Source organism: Cibotium barometz, chromosome 39, assembly GCF_041138505.1.
Source record: "Cibotium barometz isolate CiBa-2024 chromosome 39, ASM4113850v1, whole genome shotgun sequence".
Taxonomy (NCBI): domain Eukaryota; kingdom Viridiplantae; phylum Streptophyta; class Polypodiopsida; order Cyatheales; family Cibotiaceae; genus Cibotium; species Cibotium barometz.
Window position 1 is genome coordinate 27,619,459 of NC_141084.1, and position 22,676 is coordinate 27,642,134.

Genomic DNA, 22,676 nt, shown 5'->3' on the forward strand with positions numbered 1-22,676 from the left:
AAATAAGCAAAAAACTAATATATATTAAATAATAATAACATAGTTTAATATGTCGGTGAGATATTTTTTCTCTGATTTTTCATTAAATCTAAAATGCATTTGCAGCGTGCCACGCTACAGGCTGGTAAAACCGCTGACTATTCCTCCTAGAGTCACCGTCATGGCCCTTGCGGAGGAGATAGGATGGCACGTGGTGTACCACCTAGCTTTTTTCAAAAAGCGGTTTTGGCCCAGTGCTCGAACAAAAAATGTATTCTTAAAATTAAAGGCATTAGCTCAAAAAAAAATGTTTTTTCCAAGCCCTTAAAAATAAGAGTAATTAGCTTTGGAATTATCGAGATTTAGACTTGAAAAATCATTAAAAATCATATAAATGTCGGGATTTACATAGTGAAATGTACAAATTTCATCTCTTAAAATTAAATGTAGCCTAGAGATTTATTTAGTGAAATATACAAAATTCACCTTGCCTTGCTTTCCTACTTGTGGAAAGGACTGATGTTTCTTCTTTTAAAAAACCTTTAATCTAATTTTAAGGCCTTAAAAAAAGGAGAACTATATTAAAAAATCATATAAACCAAGAAATATTGTAATTTTAAGGCTTTTTTAAAAAAAAAGAAGTGTACAAATTTAATCCCTTAAAATTAAAAGCAACCCCTAGATTTCTAAATTTCAGCAGGAAAATTACATACAAACAGGGTTATGTGAGCACTGTTTTGGCCCTCCTCCTAATACCGCTTTTCTGATTATGTTTTTTCCTAGCTGTTACCTCCTAATACCGGTTTTCGGATTATGGTTTTTCCTAGCTGTTAAAAAAGGGGGAAAAAAAGAAATTAATTACTAGGTCATGATGATGGTAGCACTTTAACAGCTTGCTAGCTTTCAAGTTCATTTACATGAAGCCCGCCAGAGTCCAAGCCCTGAGGCGAGAGTTATAAGCGTCCCATCATGACCACTGCCATTGCTTCCTCACACAGCTCTCACTGCTCTTACCTTTTACTCTAATTCTATATGCAAATAATTGCAATAGCAATGTAATGTGTGACTAATAAGCACATAAACTATTTACCCCCCCTCTCTCTCAAATGATTCCTACCACCTTCAATTTTGATTTCCCTCCCATTCTCCATCCTCATCATGCCATCATCCCTTCAAAACTATAACTACAGCTTATACCATCATAATTTCCACATAGACATGTTATCATTTTCAATCCTTTTGGTAGTTTTGCACATGGCAAAAGGTAGAAAAAGCAAGCTTGAAGCTGTTGATTAATTATGTTATGGGAGTTTGTCTGGATTGTTTTGATTAATTAGTACACAATATAGAATCTAGAGCAATTTTTCCAATAACATGTTGAGTGGTAGAATTTTACTTAGCTGATTTTGATTAGGGTAAACTTGATGCTGATTGGGTGTTGTATGTGCAACAGGCTCTAAGACTTATAATTGAGGACCTGAAGGAGGAGAATGCATCTCACAAGCATTCATGAGAAACGTCTATTCATTGGGAAAGCTTTCCAATTTTATGCTAATGCAAGTCTCCAATTAGCATTTATTTAAATTTTATATCTCAAGCTTCTATAAATCATCTTGGATTTGCCTTCACTTATGATACCAATGGCTTCTGGCAAGACCAATGCTGATTCTAATAATAATATCTCTTCTTTTCACCTCTCCCAAAGTGCTCCAATTTGTTCCTGGGCATCGCCAACTGATCAACCGATGTGCAGTAGCCTGCACAACAATCAAACCATGCAAGGAGGTAACGGCCAAGCTAAGGGCCTGGCTGATGTGTTGACAGGGATCCTAGATGAACAAAGCCAACCTTTGCATGCAAAAGGCTCATTAATTACATATGGTGATTGGGAGTACCCAGATCCACTAGATCAAACAATGGGCAATATTAATGGTGATGAATTCAGTATTATGGGAGATATTGTTTTCTCACCAGCTCCAGCTCCCCATGATCAACTTGAGGAGTATGTAAACGAGCTTTTCCCAGCTTTACAATTGGTTAAGAAAACCACCCACAATCTGGATCTAAAGCAAAGGCAAGAGGCCATAAAACTCACTGCAGATGCTGTTCTTGCCAGGAGGGCAACAGGCATGGCTTGGAGCAATGCTCTCAGCAACAGATTGGCCACTTATAAAAATAACTATCCAGTTAATGATATGCAAAACCATGATGCAGCAAGTATGCCTTTAGAAAACCCTAAGTTTGTTGCTATGGAGTGTACCTCCTCTTGCATTAAAACGCCAGTCTCTAGTGAAGGTTATAGTCGTGAAAGTGCGTTCTCCGATGATTTTGGGATTTTTGGGTCTAGCCTTGCTTCCTCTGACCTTACTAGTATGGTGGAATCCACTAGTGAGCTTAATATGGATGATGATGGGCTTAATTATGTTCAATCCGATGATAATTTCCCTCTAACGGAGATTAGAAGCAACTCGTCGGAGGCTCAGAGGAGTGTCATTAGCGAGCTAATTATGGACAATGAGGGGTGTAATCATTTTCAAAGTGGTACTCTTTATGAGGAGATTAATGCAAAATTCAAGCTTCAGAGCTGCAAATCAGACGAGGTGGTGCAATTGTCTTCAAAGTCTATGGGAAGCTCGGGCCTGATTAGTGCTTCAATTAGTGATGGAATGGAGGTTAGAATGCTGGAGAGGAATGTGAGCGAGATGAGATGCTATTCTAGCGCGAGCATGCAGCAGAGCAGCATTGATGGGGTAGGATTAGAGGTGAATGTGATGGGGCATTCATGTAGTACTAATGGTGGTTTTGGTGCAGAGATTAACGCTGCTAATCCTTGTGTTAATGCTGCGAATACGGGGGTCAGTGCTCCATTGCACTTGCATGCTGCAAGTATGAAGACTAATGATGCGGCAAACGTAAAGGTTGGTGAGTCCTGTCATATGGGTACTGCTGGTAAAGGTGAGGTGGCACGTGTCATGCATGTAAGCGATGACATAGCATGCGGCATGCATGACCTGCCCGCATGCGGGGTGCAGGAGAGGGACATGGTGAATCATAATGCATCATCACTGATGTCGATTGCAGACGTGAAGGGAAGTATTCTCTCGTATGATAAGACAGAGGGTTGTGATGGCATGCATGCAGGCGATGATGAGGTGGCATGCGGCATAGCGGATGGGGCTGATGTGGCATGTGGGATGCAGGATGAAGTGCAGGAGGACATGGGGAGTCAGAATGCATCATCATCATCATCATCATCATCATCATCGATGATGGTGATGATGTATGGTGGTGGCGATGAAGGGCATGGGGGCATGAGGGAGGTGGTGTACAGGGCGGCGGTGTATCAACCGATTGATTGGAGCAGCACAACAATGCAGGAGGGCAAGGAGCTCAGGCCAAAGCCCAGGAATGTGAGGATTTCGAAGGACCCGCAGACCGTGGCGGCGCGGCGGCGGCGAGAGCGCATCAGCGACCGTATCCGCATCCTGCAGCGGCTCGTCCCGGGCGGCGCCAAGCGGGACACGGCGTCCATGCTTGACGAAGCCATCCACTACCTTAAATTCCTCAAAATGCAAGTCCAAGCACTTCGACGCCTCGAAAACTACTTCGCCTCGCTCCACCGCCAACCTTAACGCCGCTCCTCCCCTCTCACTTTACCACGTACAAAGTTAAACTCGGCATGAGTCTCATTTGTCAATGGAACCGTTCATTTATTCAATGCATAGGTCTTTTCCATTCCCCTTGGCCAACCATCTCTTTCTTAGGTTCTAAGTCCTAACCCCTTCGTATCTTTTGAAGCCAGACTCTTGTACATACCATTGTTCGCAGAAAACATTTTTCCCAGCAATTCAGAAAACCTTCAACCTCAAATTTCTGTAGGTTTTTTCCTAAATTTTGCAAGGTTTTTTTAGCAAAATTATAACTAAAATCCCTTAAAACTTGTAGGTTTTTGTGAATTTTTATTTTGAAATTTGAAGGTTATTTTTCAAAATTTGCCATTCACCTCACACTAAACCTCATTTTTTCGTGAACACTGGTACATACTACACTCCCATTCCTCTTGTTGATTCAACCACAAACGTTCATTCCAAGTGAACTCTTTTTTTATAGGTTATTCTCAAAAAAAAAGTTCTTTCCAACCAATCAAAATAAAAGGTATGCAGTGAGTGTGTGCGCGTGTATATATGTGGAGAGAGAGAGAGAGAGAGAGAGAGAGAGAGAGAGAGAGAGTGAATGCAGTGAGTGTGTTTGTGTGTATGTGGAGAGAGGAATTATCTCTTCTTTATCCAAGACTAGATTGACTTGTTTAGTTGAATACTAGATTGACTTGTTTAGTAACCTTTGCTCTGATGAATACATCTGTGCATGTGTGTGTGCGTGCACGCATGAGAGGGAGAGAGTGGAATTATCTCTTCTTTATCAAGACTAGATTGACTTGCTTACTAACCTTTGCTCTAATGAATACATGTGTGTATGTGTGTGCACGCGTGTGCATGAGTGTGTGTGTGCATGTGTGTGTGTGTGTGTGTGTGAGAGAGAGAGAGAGAGAGAGAGACAGAGAGAGAGAGAGAGAACTCTCTTCTCTTTAAAGAGCATGATTGTTTAGTAACATTTGTAAACTATTATAGTACTTTTGATGTAAAGTATTATGCATTTGGATGCAATATAATTTCGATTCAATGCAATATCATGTACTAGTAATAGCGAAGGCTATCAAACTCATGTAGGACCTAGGATTGGTAATATCATAGGCGATCCTACCATTTGTCTAGATGGATCAAGCCAACCACATCACTCGACTAGAGTAATATTAGACTAACAAAACAACCATAGATCTAGCTTCCACACCCATCCAAGGTCATTTGGCTACTCATTTTGGGCCTCATAATCCAAAACAACCATAGATCTAGCTTCCACACCCATCCAAGGTCATCTGGCTGCTCATTTTGGGCCTCGCAATCCAATGACAAGATGGTCAGGAAGATCTCCATCTAGCCTTGATTGCCATCTATCAACCCACACTCTCATGCATTCTACTTGGGATGGTGCCAAATTTATATAAGTTGTTTCCTAACCATTTGACCACCTAATGCCAAGCCTAGTATCTAAATTATTGCGTATTACTTGAGACACAACGTCCACTACTCGTATCCTTATGAAGGGGGCATTACCATTTTGGGAATTTTCTTTTCAATCTACTTTTTGGTGTGTCTTCAGCATACAAACTTGAAATCTGTCGGAGAATATGCATTTAGAACCTACTCTTTAAGCTCTTTCCAATTATATGTCACATGAGGGGGTTTTAACAAAAACTTAAAAAGGTTCACCATGGTCCTTTTTTTACAATCTTGTAAAATGGAAAGGGACGAGGTTGGGAGGAGGAGAGAAGAAAGAGGGTGGGAGAGGAAGACGTAGAGTGAGAGGGAGACAGAAAGGGATGAGGTTGGGAGAGAGAGAGAGAGAGAGAGAGAGAGAGAGAGAGAGAGAGAGAGAGAGAGAGAGAGAGAGAGAGAGAGAGAGGAAAGGGGAGATTATGCATAGGGAGAGGGAGAGACAAAGAGAAGAGGAGAGGAGAGGTTATGCATAGGGGGAGAGAGAGAGAGAGAGAGAGAGAGAGAGAGAGAGAGAGAGAGGAAAGGGGAGATTATGCATAGGGAGAGGAAGAGATAGAGATAAGAGGAAAGGAGAGATGATGCATAGGGAGGGACAAGGGGAGAGCAAGAGAGGGTGGGAGAAGAAGAGAGAAAGGAAGAGAGAAATAGAGGGAAGGAGAGATGGAGAACAGAGAGTGATATGGAGGCTGGATAAGGAAGAAAGAGTAAGAGGGGGAAGAGGGTGGGAGAGGGATAGAGAGGGAAGAGGGTGCGAGATTGAGAGAGAAGAGGAGCTAAATTGGGCTACAGGGGAAAAAGTGGGCTTGGATTGAGAGGTGGTGGTGGAGGTTGTAGGAGATAGTGGTGGACTGGGCTCGAGGTAGTGGTGGAGGGACTGGAGAGAGAATGTCCACATCTTTAAGAGAAGAGTTGTTAGTAAAATCTCCCTCCAAGCTCCCTCAAAAAACACACTCCTTTTCTTAATGTGAAGTTATCTAGTTGAGGAGACATGGGAGCATAGTAGTAGCCAAGAGAGTTATTGTATACAACAATAAGAGTTGTATGGAAATTGGAAAGAACCCCGTGTTCTACACTTGCACTAAGCACATCAATTGAGACCACAATATCACTTTGTATATGAGTTGATAATGGATGGAGGGGTCAAGTTGGTCTATCAATGGAGAATTGTGTTGATATCTTCACAAAATCTCTTGGGAGGTTTCTTGGTGCCACATCCTCCTTGACGACTTAGCTTTAGAGGAAAAAGAGATAGTTCACTTATGGTTGGACATTGACGGGGTGAATATTGGATATCTATTATACACCCTTATTATTGTTACTGTGCGGGTAAGGGGTTGCTCTATTTTATAAGCCCCCAATCCCATATTAGAGAATTTGAAAAAATCCTCTCCCTCTCTCTCCCTCTCTCTCTCTCTCTCTCTCTCTCTCCTTCTCCCACCCTCTTCCCTCTCTCCTTCCATGCCCTCTCCCTCACTCTTCCTATGTGCAATCTCTCCTTCCCTCTCCCTCATCCTTCCTATGCATCATCTCTCCTTCCCTCTCTCCCACTATTTCTCCCTTTCCCACCCTCCCTTCCTCTTTCCTTCCCTCTCTCTCTCTCTCTCTCTCTCTCTCTCTCTCTCTCTCTCTCTCTCTCTCTCTCTCTCTCTCTCCCCCTCAGCCACCCTCTTTCATTTATCTCTCCCACCCTCTTCCCTCTCTCTGTCTCTCCTTCCTCTCTCTGTCTCTCCCCCACTCCCACTCACTTTTTTGAAATAAAGAAATTCCCTCCCCCCTCCATCAAGAGATAGAGGAGCAAAGAGAGTGGGAGAGAGAGGGAAAGAGAGTCATGGCATAATTATTTGAGAGGGAGAGGGAGTGAGAGAGAGAACAACATGACAACATTACATCCTCAAGATAAAAAATAATGTTTTCAATTGCAACTAAAACCAAAAGTGAGGATTAGATTAAGAGCCAGGGGTCATATTTATAGATACATCATGCTAAAAGAAAAAAGGGATTTTGCATGGATATTCTCTAAATTTAGAAAATTAGATGCATGGATATTCCCTAAATTTAGAAAAGTAGATGCATGGATAAGTGTTGTGTGTAAAAAAAGTAATTGCATGAATAAGCAATATATTCAAGAAAATCTATGTAGACATCAACATTGAGAAGGCCTTGAAATAATAAAGCATGGATAAGTGTTGTGTGTAAAAAAAGTAATTGCATGAATAAGCAATATATTCAAGAAAATCTATGTAGACATCAACATTGAGAAGGCCTTGAAATAATAAAGCATTGCATTTTGTTTGAATAACAATTTCTCTTCCATGGGTCTAGTTGACTGGATAGATATAAGATGATCTACACCATCATCTTATGGTTTGATTATAAAAACATTTAATTCAGAATGAGGATATAACATTCCATCAAAATCATCAGGTTTAGTAATATAAAAACATCCCTGCATAGTTCTAACAATAGGATCAATCTCCAAACCTCCTACAAAAACGTGAAAAGTTGTGTTCTCCATGTCAATGAAGAAAAAAACAGACTAAAAGAAGATAGGAGAGAAAGAGATCTCTATTTTCCAAGCACTATATCTCACAAAATCAACTCACAAACACACAACAAACTAATGAAAATGAATTTGAATTTTAAATACTAGATCTATACATATTAGAATAAATTTCAAAAAATATATTAATTTTTTTAAAATTATTATTTATGATAAACATAAAAACACTCTTTAATCATTATAAATAGTGCCATTAATATATAAAATCTAAAATTTATTTTTAATAATAAATGCTTACATAACTAACTCTCATCAATAATTACTTTTTTAACTATCTTGAATTTTCATGAATACATGTAATTTGTACATGATGGTCATATTGTTGTGATTAAAATCATAATTTTGAATATTTTTTCTATTTAATATATAAAATTTTGAATAATGATGTCTCCTTTTTTTTGAGAGAGAGAGAGAGAGAGAGAGAGAGAGAGAGAGAGAGAGAGAGAGATGTGGTCGCCCTAAGTGAGGGGAGGGTCCCCTTGCAAAGGACGACGTCGCCCCTAGTGGGGGGCCTCACTAAGTAACCTCACTAAGGGAGACGTCACCCTTAGTGAGGTGTCCCCCCCCACTAAGGTCGGCCACCCTTAGTGAGGGGACCCTCCTGTCACTTAAGGCCACTCCCTCTCTCTCTCTCTCCTAATTCTCTCCTCCCCTCTTATCTCTTTTGCCTCTCTCTCTCTCTCTCTCTCTCTCTCTCTCTCTCTCTCTCCTAATTCTCTCCTCCCCTCTTATCTCTTTCGCCTCTCTCTCTCCTAATTCTCTCCTCCCCTCTTATCTCTCTCTCTCTCTCTCTCTCTCTCTCTCTCTCTCTCTCTCTCTCTCTCTCTCTTTCAAACGCCTCTCCTTCTCTTTGTTCCTTCCCTCTCTCTAACCGTAAATTTTTTTAATATTTTTTTTCACTATTTTTAGCTTCCTCTCTATTTATAGATTTATCTCTATTTATATCTTTTTCTCTATTTATCTCTCTTCTTCCTTTGTTTATATCTTCTTGTTTTCTTTCTTTTATGTTCACTTTGTTTGTTCAGTCTTTCTCTCCTCTTCCAATCTCCTTCCGAGCGATCTTATTTTGCAATCCTCTTCTGAGCTCCTCTTTTCTACATGGCGTCTTCCCAACTTGAAAGAGGAACACAGGTGTTCGTAATGTTCAACAGTACCAAAGTAGCTACTGGGATCGTGTTGCATGTAAAACCCATTGTGGATATCATCCATGGAATTCCTTTTTTACTTGGTCATGTTAGTGTGACGATTGAGGATGTTCAAGTGGGAAAAGTACCTCTTCCTTTTCCCCTCAAAGATGGTGATATCGGCACGTTAAATCAAACCATAGGCTACATTATTGTATGGCCAGCAAGCGATTGCGTAAGTGTTGTTATATCTCTCTCTTGCCTTTGCAATCATGCTCTTTTTGGTGGTTTTGCTGAGAGTAATTTTTAGCAAGAGATTGCGTTAGTGTTGTAGTATCTCTCTCCCACCTTTGAAATTATGCTCTTTTTTTGTGGTTTTGCTGAGAGTAATTTGTGGCAAGCGATTGAGTAATTTTTCTTGTATATGTCGATGTGTTTAGATTGGTCCAAACACATCAAAGGAAACCTCACATCCAAAGCGTGCACAACGCTTAAAGAGAACACTTTCTAGATAAGAAGTGATTTCTAGATAAGAAAGCCAAGAAGTGACAAGTACGAAGAGAAGAGAAGGAAAATAGTGCAAGAAGATGATGATGATTATGCTCCTCCTTGAAGAAATCCTCTCCTTTGCCACCTATTCCCTTGTATAGACTTTTGCCTAACCCCTTTATACGAAGAGTGCAGTTTAGGTATAAGAAGCTGGCAAGGGAATTCTATACAAATGGCCATGTTGCCGATTGATGCAGGTTCATTTGCTCTATCTCCTTATCCCATAATCCTGTTAGAGAAGTAACATAAGACAATGTTAGTGCATGGGATGACATCTAGCAAATGAAAAAAGAAGAGTTCAAGAATGTGATCAAAGGCACGGAGTGGGCATTTATGAGTAACAAGATGCCTTATGTGTGGGATGGCAATCACTGCATTGTGGCATGGATGGAGAAGATTAGTAAATGTGAGTCATGCATTTTATAAAGATGAAAGAAAGTGGAGGCATGCTACAAGGTGGCTGGCGTGGTGATTCCAAACCTTGCCACAAGGAGAAGGTTTCTTTGAGTAAGAAAGCTTACACTTTCCCCTCTTTGTCTATTTGGTAGGCAACAACATTTTATAGTTTTAATGTTGCAGTTTAATTTTAGTGCTGTGTTATAGATGACTAGTGCAAGTTAATTGGGACAAGAAACCAGATTGTTTGATAGAGGATAAGTTGTATAACTTGGCATCTAGCTCATTGGAAAATGAGCTAGAAAGCTTAGATTTTAGATATTTTGATTGACATTTTATGGTTTTAATGTTGCAGTTTAATTTTGGTATTGTGTTACATAGGACTAGTGCAAGTTAATTGGGACAAGAAACCAGATTGTTTGACAGAGGATAGGCTGTACACAGCTTGGCATCTAGCTCATTGGCAAATGACCAGAAAGCATAGATTTTAGATATGTTGGTTGATGCCAATTTGCAGAGGCTGAAGGACTCACAAATCCTTAAAAGTAAGTAATAATTGCTTTCCTTTTCTTCTTGATATATACAAAGCACTATATTTTGTTTGAATAACAAAATATAGTACTTTGTATATATACATAGCACTATATTTTATTTGAATAACAATTTCAATGGCAACACAACAAATGAAAGTTTATTCAGAGATTGGCTTCAAAGAGAAGTCATATAGCATGAGATTGGAGCATAGGCCTTGTAGAAATATCAGAAAAGTACAAGATAATTTTTCCAGATACATTTCAAGAGGACCTTGCCGATCTTAAGAGATTGTATTTTGGGAAGTTGTTCGAGGAAATGGTGGGATCCCTGAAGAAACAAGGCATGGTAGCTTCAAACCCTGCTGCCATCAAAGCTACCAACCGTGCTATGTTCAGGTGCGTAGAATTCAACAAAGCTTACTTACCTTAATTGTGCTCTTATATTCATAATTTGAATGGAAACAATAAAATGTAGATGGATTAGTAATTAAGTGCTATGTGAAAAGATATATTGCAGATATGCCTGGAATCTTAAATGATTGGCGATCCACAACATGAGAGCATTATGTATACACAATAGCAACTTCAAGACCTTTGGGATGCAGGGATATACAAGAGATGCCCATTGTTCCTTGACTTTCCAAGTGAAAAATTTCCCAAGAGGGAGAAGGAGATGTATACTCGGGCTTATAAATCAAGGCAACCAACCATGGTATGAACTATATAATTAGATATTTCAATTCTTTTTTAATAATTTTTCTTTTATCTTTTCAAATCGTGATTTCTATTGTGAAGCCTAGAAGTCTACATGACCAATCACATGTTCAAGACAAGGGTAAAGGTCTTATGAAAGATGAAGGGGATGATGAAGATGATGAAGCGACAAAAGTGCCAAATAAGGATGCAACAAAGGAAAAGAAAAAAGGAAAGGCATGAGAGGAAGAGGGAGACTCTGATGTCTTGAGAGGAAGAGGATGATTCTAATGGCACGAGAGGAAGAGGGTGACTCTGATGTCTCAAGAGGAAGAGGACGATTCTGATGTCTCTGCATCAGAGTTTGATGAAAGCGATTCATGCTATGGCTACCTTGATGACATTGTCCCACCATGGATTCTCTGTAAATGTGAGTGATGAGATGATTTTTCCTTCATTAAGACCTTAAGTGTTGTGTATATTTTGCATGTATGTCATTCTTATGTTTTATGTGTATGCCATGTAGATGGAGAGGAGACTTTATTGCCTGGCTCTATTATTGTCATCAGATACTATGTATCAAGTGGAAACCATTATAGCGTAAGTCGAGTAATGTGGCTTCTACTTAGACACCCTGGTGTGAATGTGCGGTGTACAATGCAAATTGGAAAGGAGTTTGGACAAGACATAAGCAACACTAACCATAGAGGTTGCCATTGAACATCACTTTTTGTTACAATAAACCATCTGATACTCTTGTGTAGACACATACTCTCGTCGCTACCACCTTCACGAGCATAGTTGGAGTAAACCATACACAGCCATTCTTGCCTGATTATATCATTAATCCTTGCACCGTGATGCACTAGGGCAGAGGCCCAAATGGGACAGCATGATGAGGTATGGTACAAACATATAAGTACTCCAAATTAAGGGTGTTACATTTTTTATGGAATTAAGAGAGAGATTTTCTTTGTAGGTGGATGTCAGCGTGGATACGACTTTTGGGATAGCATGTTGAAGCGTCATGTAAAAAAAGGGCAAGTGATAGTAGAGCTTTATGAAGGATGTGGAGATTGTGCTATGGTAGCGCACAAATTAGGCATGAATATTGTTTGTATTAATCCTAAAGAGGATGTTGCGGAGGGTGTCTCGATAAAGATTTTAGTATAGTGCAATAAACATATTTGTGTTGAAATTTGAGCTAAATGATGAGCTATGGTGGATCAAACACTAGAATCAACATGATTAACAAAGTGATTAAGAAATGATTAAGACGTAATTAGTGAATACAGATAGATTAATGTAGGCATGGATACTCAAAAACCAGCGAATTCTCATTAGGGCTATGCCTCAATTTATAGAGTTTACATCAAGCATCAAATCCCATTGATTTCTCCATGATTCACTCCCAGAATATCTCCACCTTTTGCCTGATTCTCTCCACCTCTTCTCTTTTCCCTGAATTTCTCCCAGAATATCTCCACACTCCTAAATTCCCTCATGCTACCCTTTATTCTCTCCCAGTAGATTCTTCTCACCTTTTCACAGGTTCTTTCACAATTACATCTCCTCTTTTACAGCCTCTATCCAAGAGCTTGTTCCCACACACACCCTATTCACTTGTATATTTCAACACCTCCCCTCAAGTGAATAATCCTAGCACACCTGGACCTTGTATCAAGTTTCCCTCTTACTTGATAGCCCGCGACCAGTGCCTCAAGTCCCTAAACTCCATAGTCCTTGACACTCTCTCTCTCTATGTGTCCAAGGCTACTATAAGTGCCCGCGACCTTGACTAAAGTGCTCACACATACATCTACCACTTGGCCTACATCATCGGTGGCTCAGAGGTGGTTTTACTTTATTGGGGCAGGTTACATTGGGTTGTGGGTTCTCTCTCTCTCTCTCTCTCAGAAAAGATGATCCGACTCCACTTCTCTTGGAGCCTCCATGAAGTTTGCCGATGTTGTTCCTTCTTCACTGGGTTTGCTGTAGCAGTCTCTCGCCATGTGTCCTGGCTTTCCACATTTGTGGGAAGGTCCTCCCTCCTACTCTGCCTCTTCCTCGTCCTCGTCCTCGAGAGAATCCTCCTCGGCGGGTGAAGAATGCTTTTTCCTCTCCTGCTGTTGAGTCGAGCCCTTTCTTCTCTTTGCCTCTGCTCTCTTGCTCTAGTAGAGCTGCTTCTATCTCATGTATCTTCAGTTCAGGTACATTCTTTAGTGTTGCTACAATGTTTTCATAATCTCCTTTGTCCACACTCTTCAAAAGTACAGCTAATGCTTCATCATCTTCTACCTTTTTGCCAATAGCTGCCAGCTGTGTTGCTGAATTCATGGTGATGTGAAGGGGGTCTTACCTCTTGATCCAAATTCAAGATTCAAGGGCAGTGTCTACCCTTTTACAACTCAATCTGGTGTTTAATAGATGATTACAACAATTTTATCAGCATAAAATCACCAGAAATTACATTAAATTGAGAGTAACCAATTTGTACGGGATGGTTGGAGTATCAAACCAACTCCGATTTGAAATTTGAAGCTTTAGGGATCTGTATCAGATACCTAATGGTAATTTGAACCCTCAATTGCACCAAAGTACAGTGATTAGCACTGATTAGCAAATTAATGCTCTGGTTTGTGTGCAGAAAACAGAGTATGCGGGGAGCTCAGATCTGGTGCCTTCCACTTCAAATGAGCTCAAATGCTTTCAAAGGCATCAATAGCAATGAGTCTAGTAGAGGATTAAGCCAAGAAACACAAGATTTGACCAAATAATGAAAGCTTAATCTCTGTTTTACCAAAGTCACCTGCAGATTTGATGAAGAGCTTGGATCTCTCTATAGACTTGATGAAATTGATTTCTGTCTTCACCAGCTTGTAGAGCATGCTTGATTACCCCTTGGTCTAGGAGGAATTGAAGCAATTTGACTTGAGCAAGTAGTAATGGCAAAAATTGCAGAGAAAAAAGGCGCCTGTAAAAAACGCGAAATCTCCTGATTCCTCCGGCGGTTTGTTGCGCCGTTTCGATGGGCTGGTAGCCAGGGGTGTTGGCTAGCTTAAGCTAGAAGCTTGTGACCTAATGTGATGTGTGCTAAGTGCTAGAGACCCTCCACTGGCCGGGGGTGAAGGGGAAGAGTGAAAACTCACTAAAAAACTTGATTTTTTGCTAATTACCTACTAATCCTGATTAATTCACTAATGGGCTCATAAATCTGGTTGATTCTAGGCATGGCTCTGATACCATGTTGAAATTTGAGCTAAATGATGAGCTATGGTGGATCAAACACTAGAATCAACATGATTAACAAAGTGATTAAGAAATGATTAAGACATAATTAGTGAATAATTAGCAGATAGATTAATGTAGGCATGGATACTCAAAAACCAGCAAATTCTCATTAGGGCTATGCCTCAATTTATAGAGTTTACATCAAGCATCAAATCCCATTGATTTCTCCATGATTCACTCCCAGAATATCTCCACCTTTTGCCTGATTCTCTCCACCTTTTGCCTGATTCTCTCCACCTCTTCTCTTTTCCCTGAATTTCTCCCAGAATATCTCCACACTCCTAAATTCCCTCATGCTACCCTTTATTCTCTCCCAGTAGATTCTTCTCACCTTTTCACAGGTTCTTTCACAATTACATCTCCTCTTTTACAGCCTCTATCCAAGAGCTTGTTCCCACACACACCCTATTCACTTGTATATTTCAACAATTTGTTTGTGAATATTCAAGTGATTGGGTTTAGCAATTGTTTTATAATTGTCTCATGATCTTATTTTTCTTATGAAAAAAGAGAGAAAGAGGGCGAGAGAAATGCATGTTGGGGTTTTGCAAATAAGATATCATTGACAATTTCAACGATATTTATGTGCAACATGTCATACAAAGCAATAAAGATTTGGCATTTTCTTTATTGTGTGGATGAATAAGGTAGTGTTAAGTTTGTAGACTGAAGGATTTGTACACAAAACATGAGTTAAGTGTACTGTGTTGAGAAATGAGAAGGAAATAGAGAGAGAGAGAGGGAGGATAGAGAGAGTGAGATAGGGAGGGTAGAGAGAGTTAGCAAAGAGAGAGTGAGATAGGGAGGATAGAGAGAGTGAGTAAAGAGAAGGATAGAGAGAGTGAGATAGGGAGGACAGAGAGAGTTAGTAAAGAGAAGGATAGAGTGAGCAAAGAGAGAGAGAGAGAGAGAGAGAGAGAGAGAGAGAGAGAGAGAGAGAGAGAGAGAGAGACCAAAGAGAAGGATAAAGAGAGAGAGAGAGGGAGGATAGAGAGAGTGAGTAAATCAAAGGATAGAGAGAGTGAGATAGGGAGGATGCCCAATCAATCAACTACTTATTGGTCACATCCACCCCAAATGGAACCCTAAGTATCTAACAATTTGACCTCTCCTTACCACCTCACACCCCCATCTCTCCAAATCGAAGTCATTGTCTTCAAATAAAATAATTAACTTAGACTTATGAATGTTGCATTTGGATCCTGAAGAAGCATCAACAAACTCTTGTATAATATTCAGATCCAATCTGACATCATCATTATCAACTTCCAGGAAGAGTAAAAAATCATTAGCAAAACATTAAATAACCAATTTCTCCCCATTGCTCAACTTTAAACCATTCACCCTCCCTCCAGAGGAGGCCATCTCAAGGGCACTATTCAGAGGATGGGAAGCAATAGCAAAGAGCAAGGGGGCAAGAGGACAATCCTGTGTCACAGATCTATGCACCTCAGATCCTCCAACAACTCTTCCATTCAATAGTAAGTTTGACTTGCTTCCCAAGGTAAGAATGAATATGCAAGAAGAAATTTTGGAGCCAAATACCAGTTTTTCCATAACTTTGGCCACAAATGACCAATGCACCCTATCATATGCCTTTTCCAAATCTAGCCTACAGGAGAATGCATTTCTGCTTGGTCCTTAGAGCCACATCCCTACCCAGCATAGCACCATAAATATTGTCATATTATACGGATCTCCCCTTTATAAAGCCATGCTATTTTTTAGAAATCATCTCCTGAAGAGCTGGGGTTATTCTAATAGCAATGATTTTTGTCAAGGTTTTGTATATAACTGTCAACAAAGTGAAAGGCCTCCAATGATTAAACTTGTCACAAGCATTCTGTTTTTAGGAATAAGTTTCACCAACCCTTCCTTTAAATCCCTATCCAGATTGTTTATTTTAAAGGCATCCTTGCATCTTTCCCCAGTCTTAGGAGGGCCTCCCAGCATTCCTCCATTTCAATTTAGCTTTATCAGAGTCTAGACTCTTGTTAACTTGTTCCACAAGCTTGGATTCAGCTTGGACCCTTGTATCAGAAATATCCTCCTTAAGACTGAGAGTTGCTCTTAAGTACTCCACCCATTTCTTGGCTATCAATCTCATCCCCTTTAACTCCTGCCCATTTTCATCTGATAACCTACCTACAACCTCCTTGCCTCTTAGCTTTTCAGTCAACTTAAACAAATACCCATCAGGTCTCCTTTTATTAGTGAAGGTTTTCCATTTATACCTAACCTCCTCCTTATTGGAGCATTTCACATCTTCACTTTTTAGCCAGCTTGACACTTGAAATACTAGTTTGTCTCTTTAGCAAAAAGTTTCCCAACCTACCTCTTCTTCTTTCTGAAGAGATTCCAACATATCACCCCATCTTTTTCTTTCCTCTCTACTTTCATCATCCCTAGAGATCACCCCATCTTTTTCTTTCTTGTCTACTTTCCTGAGCCCTTAGCTTCCTAGCCCCCCTAATTATGCCCTACAATTCATTAGTAAACAATCTCCAATATCCTTTCCCATTTCCTCTACCTTTGAGTCTTTCTATGGCTTTCTCAGTTTGGTTGACAAATAGATCATCCTTTAGAAGTAAATTATTGACCCTTAATTTCCTAGTGGGGAACCTATTTAATTCAGCTTCTTCCCATCCAAGCACATGCCATCCCCATTTAAGGGGCATATGCTCAGACAAAGTAGTGCTAGAGTCAATGGACATTGCAGACTAAAATAAGTATGTCTTGGGTGTGAGCTCCAGTCACCCATCTCCCAACCATCCCTTAGGCCAAGTTTACCTCTTAGTCCGTCCCACTTCATTTTTACATGTCCCATCAGCACAGTGCTCCCCCCACACCTATCCCTTTGATTCTCAACCATGTTGAAGTCCCCCATGAGGATGCAGTGCCCATGACAATTTAAGTTAGCTATCCATTCCCACATCCCACTCCTTATCTTATGGTTATGCGCTCCATAAAGGCTAATTACCCAAATCTTCTCTCCTTCTAAGACAATCTCTACTACCAAAATTCTCCCATTGGGATGACTGGCTATAATATTAAGACATAAGCTACTCTTAACAATTGTCATCACTTTACTAAATCCACCATTCACACCCCCATACAAAATAACCTAGTCCTTAAACTTGCCCTTTGTTAAAATTTTAGACCCAAAAAGATTATGTTCCTAAATGGCTATAATAGACAAATCCCAGTCCTTAATCAGACTCCAAAAAGCAGCACTCTTCTTTTTATCTTTAATTCCTTTAATATTCCATGAACACCCACTAATTTTGATAGAAGAACTCATGAGAGTGCAGTCTCGGGAACCATTTCTACCTCCTCCTCACTACCCCCTTGATCCCCTTCTTTCTAATTCCCTTTCCAAGCTTCCTCAACTTGCCAATTAATTTTTTAAACTGATGAAGTCCCACTATCCTCTTCCCTTAATGGATTAAAAGGATTAGAGTACATCACTGGGATTAAGCTACCGGACTATTTACTCCCTTGATTATTCCCAACACCACCCCCACTTGCCTTCTTTCTAGCTTCATCTTTGGCCTACCTCACACTTATTTTCCCTTTTACAGTTTTCCAGCCTACCTCTCCAACAAAATCCCCAGTGTTCTCTTGAATATCTTTACCTTTATCCTCTAGCCCCTTACCCCTATCACCTTCCTTTTCCCCACTTTTTATCTCTCCCCCTTGTTTATCCTTGTTTTCAACCTCTCTGCTCTTACCAAACTCCCTTTAACACTAGAAATATGCCCGAACCCCCCACATTTGAAGCATGCATCGAGAAAAGGTCCAAGTTTTAGCATCAAATCCATCTTTCCTAAGTCACCTAAGTTTAGCTCAATAGATTTAGGAGTTTCTACAGCTCTATTCCAAGCAATACATACAATACATACACTATTACCATGTCTGTTTTGCGCATCTTCCTTAGACAAGTAAAGCACCGGCCCAATTGCACAAGCGATCTCTCTTAAATCAGGATAGAGCCAAGGGGTAGCCCGACGACTTCCACCCACACAAGACAAGATTCATCCAAACTTCTATTAACATCAAAAAAGGGATAAAAAGGAATAACATGCATTAGTCTATGGTCCATGAAAAGGGGGGCTCTAGCAAACAATTTTGTGTGTTTCGGGTGCATTTTGGGCACTGCAAGGTTTTTGCAAACGTTCTGGAGAGGCATCATTTTGGATTGGTTTTTGCAAACGTTCTGGAGAGGCATCATTTTGGATTGGTTTTGCTCGATCTTGGGTGTTTCGGGCGCATTTTGGGCACCGCAAGGTTTCTGCAAACATTCTGGAGAGGCATCATTTTGGATTGGTTCTACTCAATTTTGGGTGTTTGGGCTATGTAGCGAAAAAGATTTGGTGAATAGCAACATCTACAGTGTCTTCAACAACATTGACCATCATACTTTTGCTAGTAACACTCTATTCTCTACTCTGTGTTAATTTTTATACACTTTACAGGTGATTCAGTTAGTTGTTGTGGCAGCCATCTAAGGTTGCGTTCAGTGAATACTGAGTACTTGCAGAGTGTGTTGAAAGATTTTGCATTTGGTAGAAAGTCATGGCTGGCAGTGGGGGTTGGTGATGTATTCAACATGTTGTCTACTGAGGACAAACTTGATGGGACTAACTACCCATTGTGGTCCTATATGATGAGGCATGTATTGGTTGCTAAAGGCCTTTGGAATGTGGTCAGTGGTAGTGAAACTCGTCCTGTTTCACAACTTCCAGTGCAACCAGGTGTGCTGCAGGTACATCTGAAGTAGAATCTGATACAGATGTGGGTCCTCCACATGCACCATGAGTACCTCCCACTGCTGCTCAAACGACATGGGATGGAAGAGCTGCAGAGGCACATGCATTGCTCTATGAAGCGAAGCATTATTCCTCATATTTGGTCATGTAAGACTTCAAAATAGCCATGGGATGCACTTGCTACATTATACCAGGTGTACAATGAAGCATGTGTTACATATCGGCGCAAACAGTTGGAGTCTGAGCACATGAATGAGGGAGACTCAATGGACAACTTCTTCACCAAGATCAAAGATTTTAAGGAGCAGCTTGCTAGTGTGGATGAGATATATCATGATAGTACATTTGTGCCCATAGTTCTCAATGCATTGCCAGATTCTTATCAAAGTTTTGCCTCTACCCTTAGACTCATGATGAAGGGAAATCCAAATGCCCTTACATTTGATGATTTGGTTTCAGTACTCTTGCAAGAAGAGAAGTCTAGGAAAAATAGATCTAATATGCGAGTTGGTGACCAAGATTTTGTTGCCAACAATCAGAAAGGCAAAGATAAAGCTTCTTCACATGGTGGCTATAAGCTAAAATCAGAATCCTCAGGAAAGGATGCAAAGAAGGAAGGCGATAAGCCTAAAACGAAGGGCAAGTGTCACTATTATAGGAAACCAGGGCACTACATGTACATGAGTGCAAGAAAAGGCTAGAGAAGGAGAAAGAATCGGGCATGGTTGTGTGGCTGATGCATCTGCACCAAGTGTAGAGAAGAAAGAATTTGTAAGTTTTGCTCAAGATGATTGGGCACGGACTGTACATTGCAGTTATGACCCTTCTGTTCATGATGTGTGCATGTCAATGGTAGAATCAAATGCTTGGTACTTTGATAGTGGTGCTAGTAAGCACATTACTTCACAAAAAGGTTTGTTCTCATCTCTGGAATCTGTCCCAAGTGCAGGAACCATCACATGTGCAAATGGTTCCTCATATCCTGTCAAAGGAGTTGTGGTCGATCCACTGGCTATCGGGGGTCTTCTCCTGAAGCCGCTAGAAAGAGGCTACACTTCTCCTCAGACTCCTCTCCTACTCCTGGAATCCCTCCGATCGGCTCTCAACTGCCTCCTACAAAGAAACTGTTGATCTCCCCTAGGCCCACATCCCCAATGTGCATGCAACAGAGCCTAAGATAAAGTCCAATCTTTCCCATATCTACTCTATCCTGCACTCTACCCTCTCTTTGATATCTACCAAGTCCCTTTTGCACTGGAGCTCTCCATAGCTCCCTCCTTCTTGCTCTCTACCTAGCCATTGAATCTCTACCTAGCCATTGAATCTCTTGTTGCTCTCTACCTAGCCATTGAATCTCTTGGGTGACACAAGAAGAGGTGGAGTGAGCCCCTAGCGGCTTCACATTGGGGAGTTAACCTCTTAGGGTTGGCTAAGTGAAACTCTTCAGACTCGACTCATGGATGTCTCTCTTCTCTTCTCTTTCCTTCTTATGTGCAAGGTAGCATGTTATTCTTAACACACCCTTCACAAGGTATGGGGCATGCATAAGCACGTGTGAGGGCACCCCCCACTCCCCCACAATTTTTGCCATGTAGTACAATAGTAAATGTCCACTTTTACCTACTCGATCTCTCTCTCTCTCTCTCTCTCTCTCTCTCTCTCTCTCTCGCTCTCTCTACACGGTACCTTTTTAACCAAAATATTGATTAAAAAATAAAAAAATTTAGGATTATGTCACCACGTGGAACATAAAAAATCTTTAAAAATATACTTTAAATTTTAATATGAGAGAGAGAGAGAGAGAGAGAGAGAGAGAGAGAGAGAGAGAGAGAGAGAGAGAGAGAGAGAAGAAGAAGAAGAAGAAGAAGAAGAAGAAGAAGAAGAAGAAGAAGAAGAAGAAAGGCGAGAAAGAGAGAAAGAGAGGGAGAGGAAGAAAGAGAGTTAGGGTGAGAGAGAAAGAGGGCGAGAGAGAGAGCAGGAAAATCCCTCCTCAAGAAGAGAACTACGAAGAGTAACCAGTGAAGGAGAGGAGATGGCAACAGAACTCAAGTTAGCAAAAGCCTAAGAATCAACCAGGCTCCACATCTACCTCAAAGGTGTAAAACACACTACCACCATATTAATAAAGCAAGGTAGATATTCCCAAGAGGTTCAATAAAAAGCCGCATGCCAAGGTTGGAATCATTCGGCATTCCAAAATCTCACCCCCAAGCCACTCTATTATGCTTCGCTTCTTTTTGCTGTCGGGCTGACATTGCCATGCTTCAAGCAAGTGAGCCAACACTTTAAAAAGACGATCAAGAATTGACCGGATCCATTTGACCTTATATAATAAACCACCATAGCTCTTGATTTACCAACATTAACCCCATCTCATTCACAATCACCTTATTGGCCAGCATCGTTACACACATCAACACTCAATTCCCTATCCCAAACCTTGTGTAAGAGAAAATGGTGTGCCACAGTTTTCATTGGAAGGAGCTTCTACATAGGCACACCTTTCGCCCCTGCCCATGTAAGACACCTGTAATATACACACAATCTCCACATCTAGTAAACTTATCTAGCACGAATAAGCATTGAAAATCTCAAGCACCTTCATTAAGCCTCATCAACGATAGCCATACGAGTATTTTTTTGGATGGGGGTCCACCATGGCACATGCAAGCCTACTGGCCCATGGGATGACCCATCTCAGGAACCTTCTTCAACTTAACAAGAACCTTCCTCAAATCAACAGGAACCTTCCTCAAATCAACAGGAACCTTCCTCAATTAGCATGGACCTTCCTTAAATCAATACATTAGAGGAAGGTTGAGATGTTCTAGGCACCCTTTAAGAGGTGTCATTAGGAATTTTAAGGATTTTTGCTTAAGGTGTTAATTTACTTTGACTAGTCACTCTCATTGTATATTTTTATAGGTATAAATCTTATGATGTGACTTATAAACTCATTATTACTTATAAGATGTGGCTTGTAAAGATTCATGCTCATCATTGCTTATAAGATGTGGCTTGTAAAGATTCATGCTCATCATTGCTTTTTTTTAAATGCATATCTTAGTCAATTTCATCAGTTTTTGATCCCCCCAAAATTTAAATTTCAAATTTCAAACTTTTGACTCCTTTAACCTTCTTTCTTCTCCCTTGTCCTTCCTCTCCTCCTCTCCAGTCGCCCCTCCTCCTCTTCTGCTCCACGCCTCTCTCTCATACATGTTCTCTGCATGGTTGATAATTGCTTTTATAGTGGCGTTTTTTCATGTGGTCTTGGAAAGATGGAGTGGTACATCAGCAGGATGGAGAGTTGCAAGAAATAAGGTAAGAGGTGATGCACCACATAGTGGCCCTAGCCAACTAAGGAAAGCTTGGTGAACTCTAGTTAGCATCTTCTTCCGAATGCTCAGATGAAGAGGGGCTAATTGGTGCTCTGAGAAAATATCCATATCAACGTGGCATCCAAGATAATGAACTGGAGTGCCACTCGGGATCCACTGAAAAGCCTAAACTGGCCTCTTATATTTTCATCTAGGGGGGTTGGGCTGTATGTGAGGAAAATCCCGAGCACACTCAAAGCATAATGTTTAGTTAAATGCAATGTACATATGATAGTATGAGATGAATCCAAGGTGGCTAAAGATGTGTGGCCAAGTAGAATGGCGCAGGTG

At 40.6% G+C, this 22,676-nt stretch overlaps 1 protein-coding gene across 1 annotated transcript; it reads left to right on the top strand.

Annotated features, from left to right (window-relative positions):
* The first annotated feature begins 963 nt into the window (after positions 1-963).
* LOC147615951 (uncharacterized) lies at positions 964-3,848 on the top strand. The gene is made up of 2 exons (XM_086778586.1): positions 964-1,243; positions 1,433-3,848. Exon 2 carries the CDS (start codon positions 1,611-1,613, stop codon positions 3,609-3,611), a length of 2,001 nt encoding a protein of 666 aa, XP_086634712.1. The 5' UTR covers positions 964-1,243; positions 1,433-1,610; the 3' UTR covers positions 3,612-3,848.
* The last annotated feature ends 18,828 nt before the right edge of the window (positions 3,849-22,676 follow it).

Bases quoted from the DNA above. Each gene is read 5' to 3' on its own strand.
- LOC147615951 (XM_086778586.1), top strand. From the start codon at position 1,611: ATGATACCAATGGCTTCTGGCAAGACCAATGCTGATTCTAATAATAAT.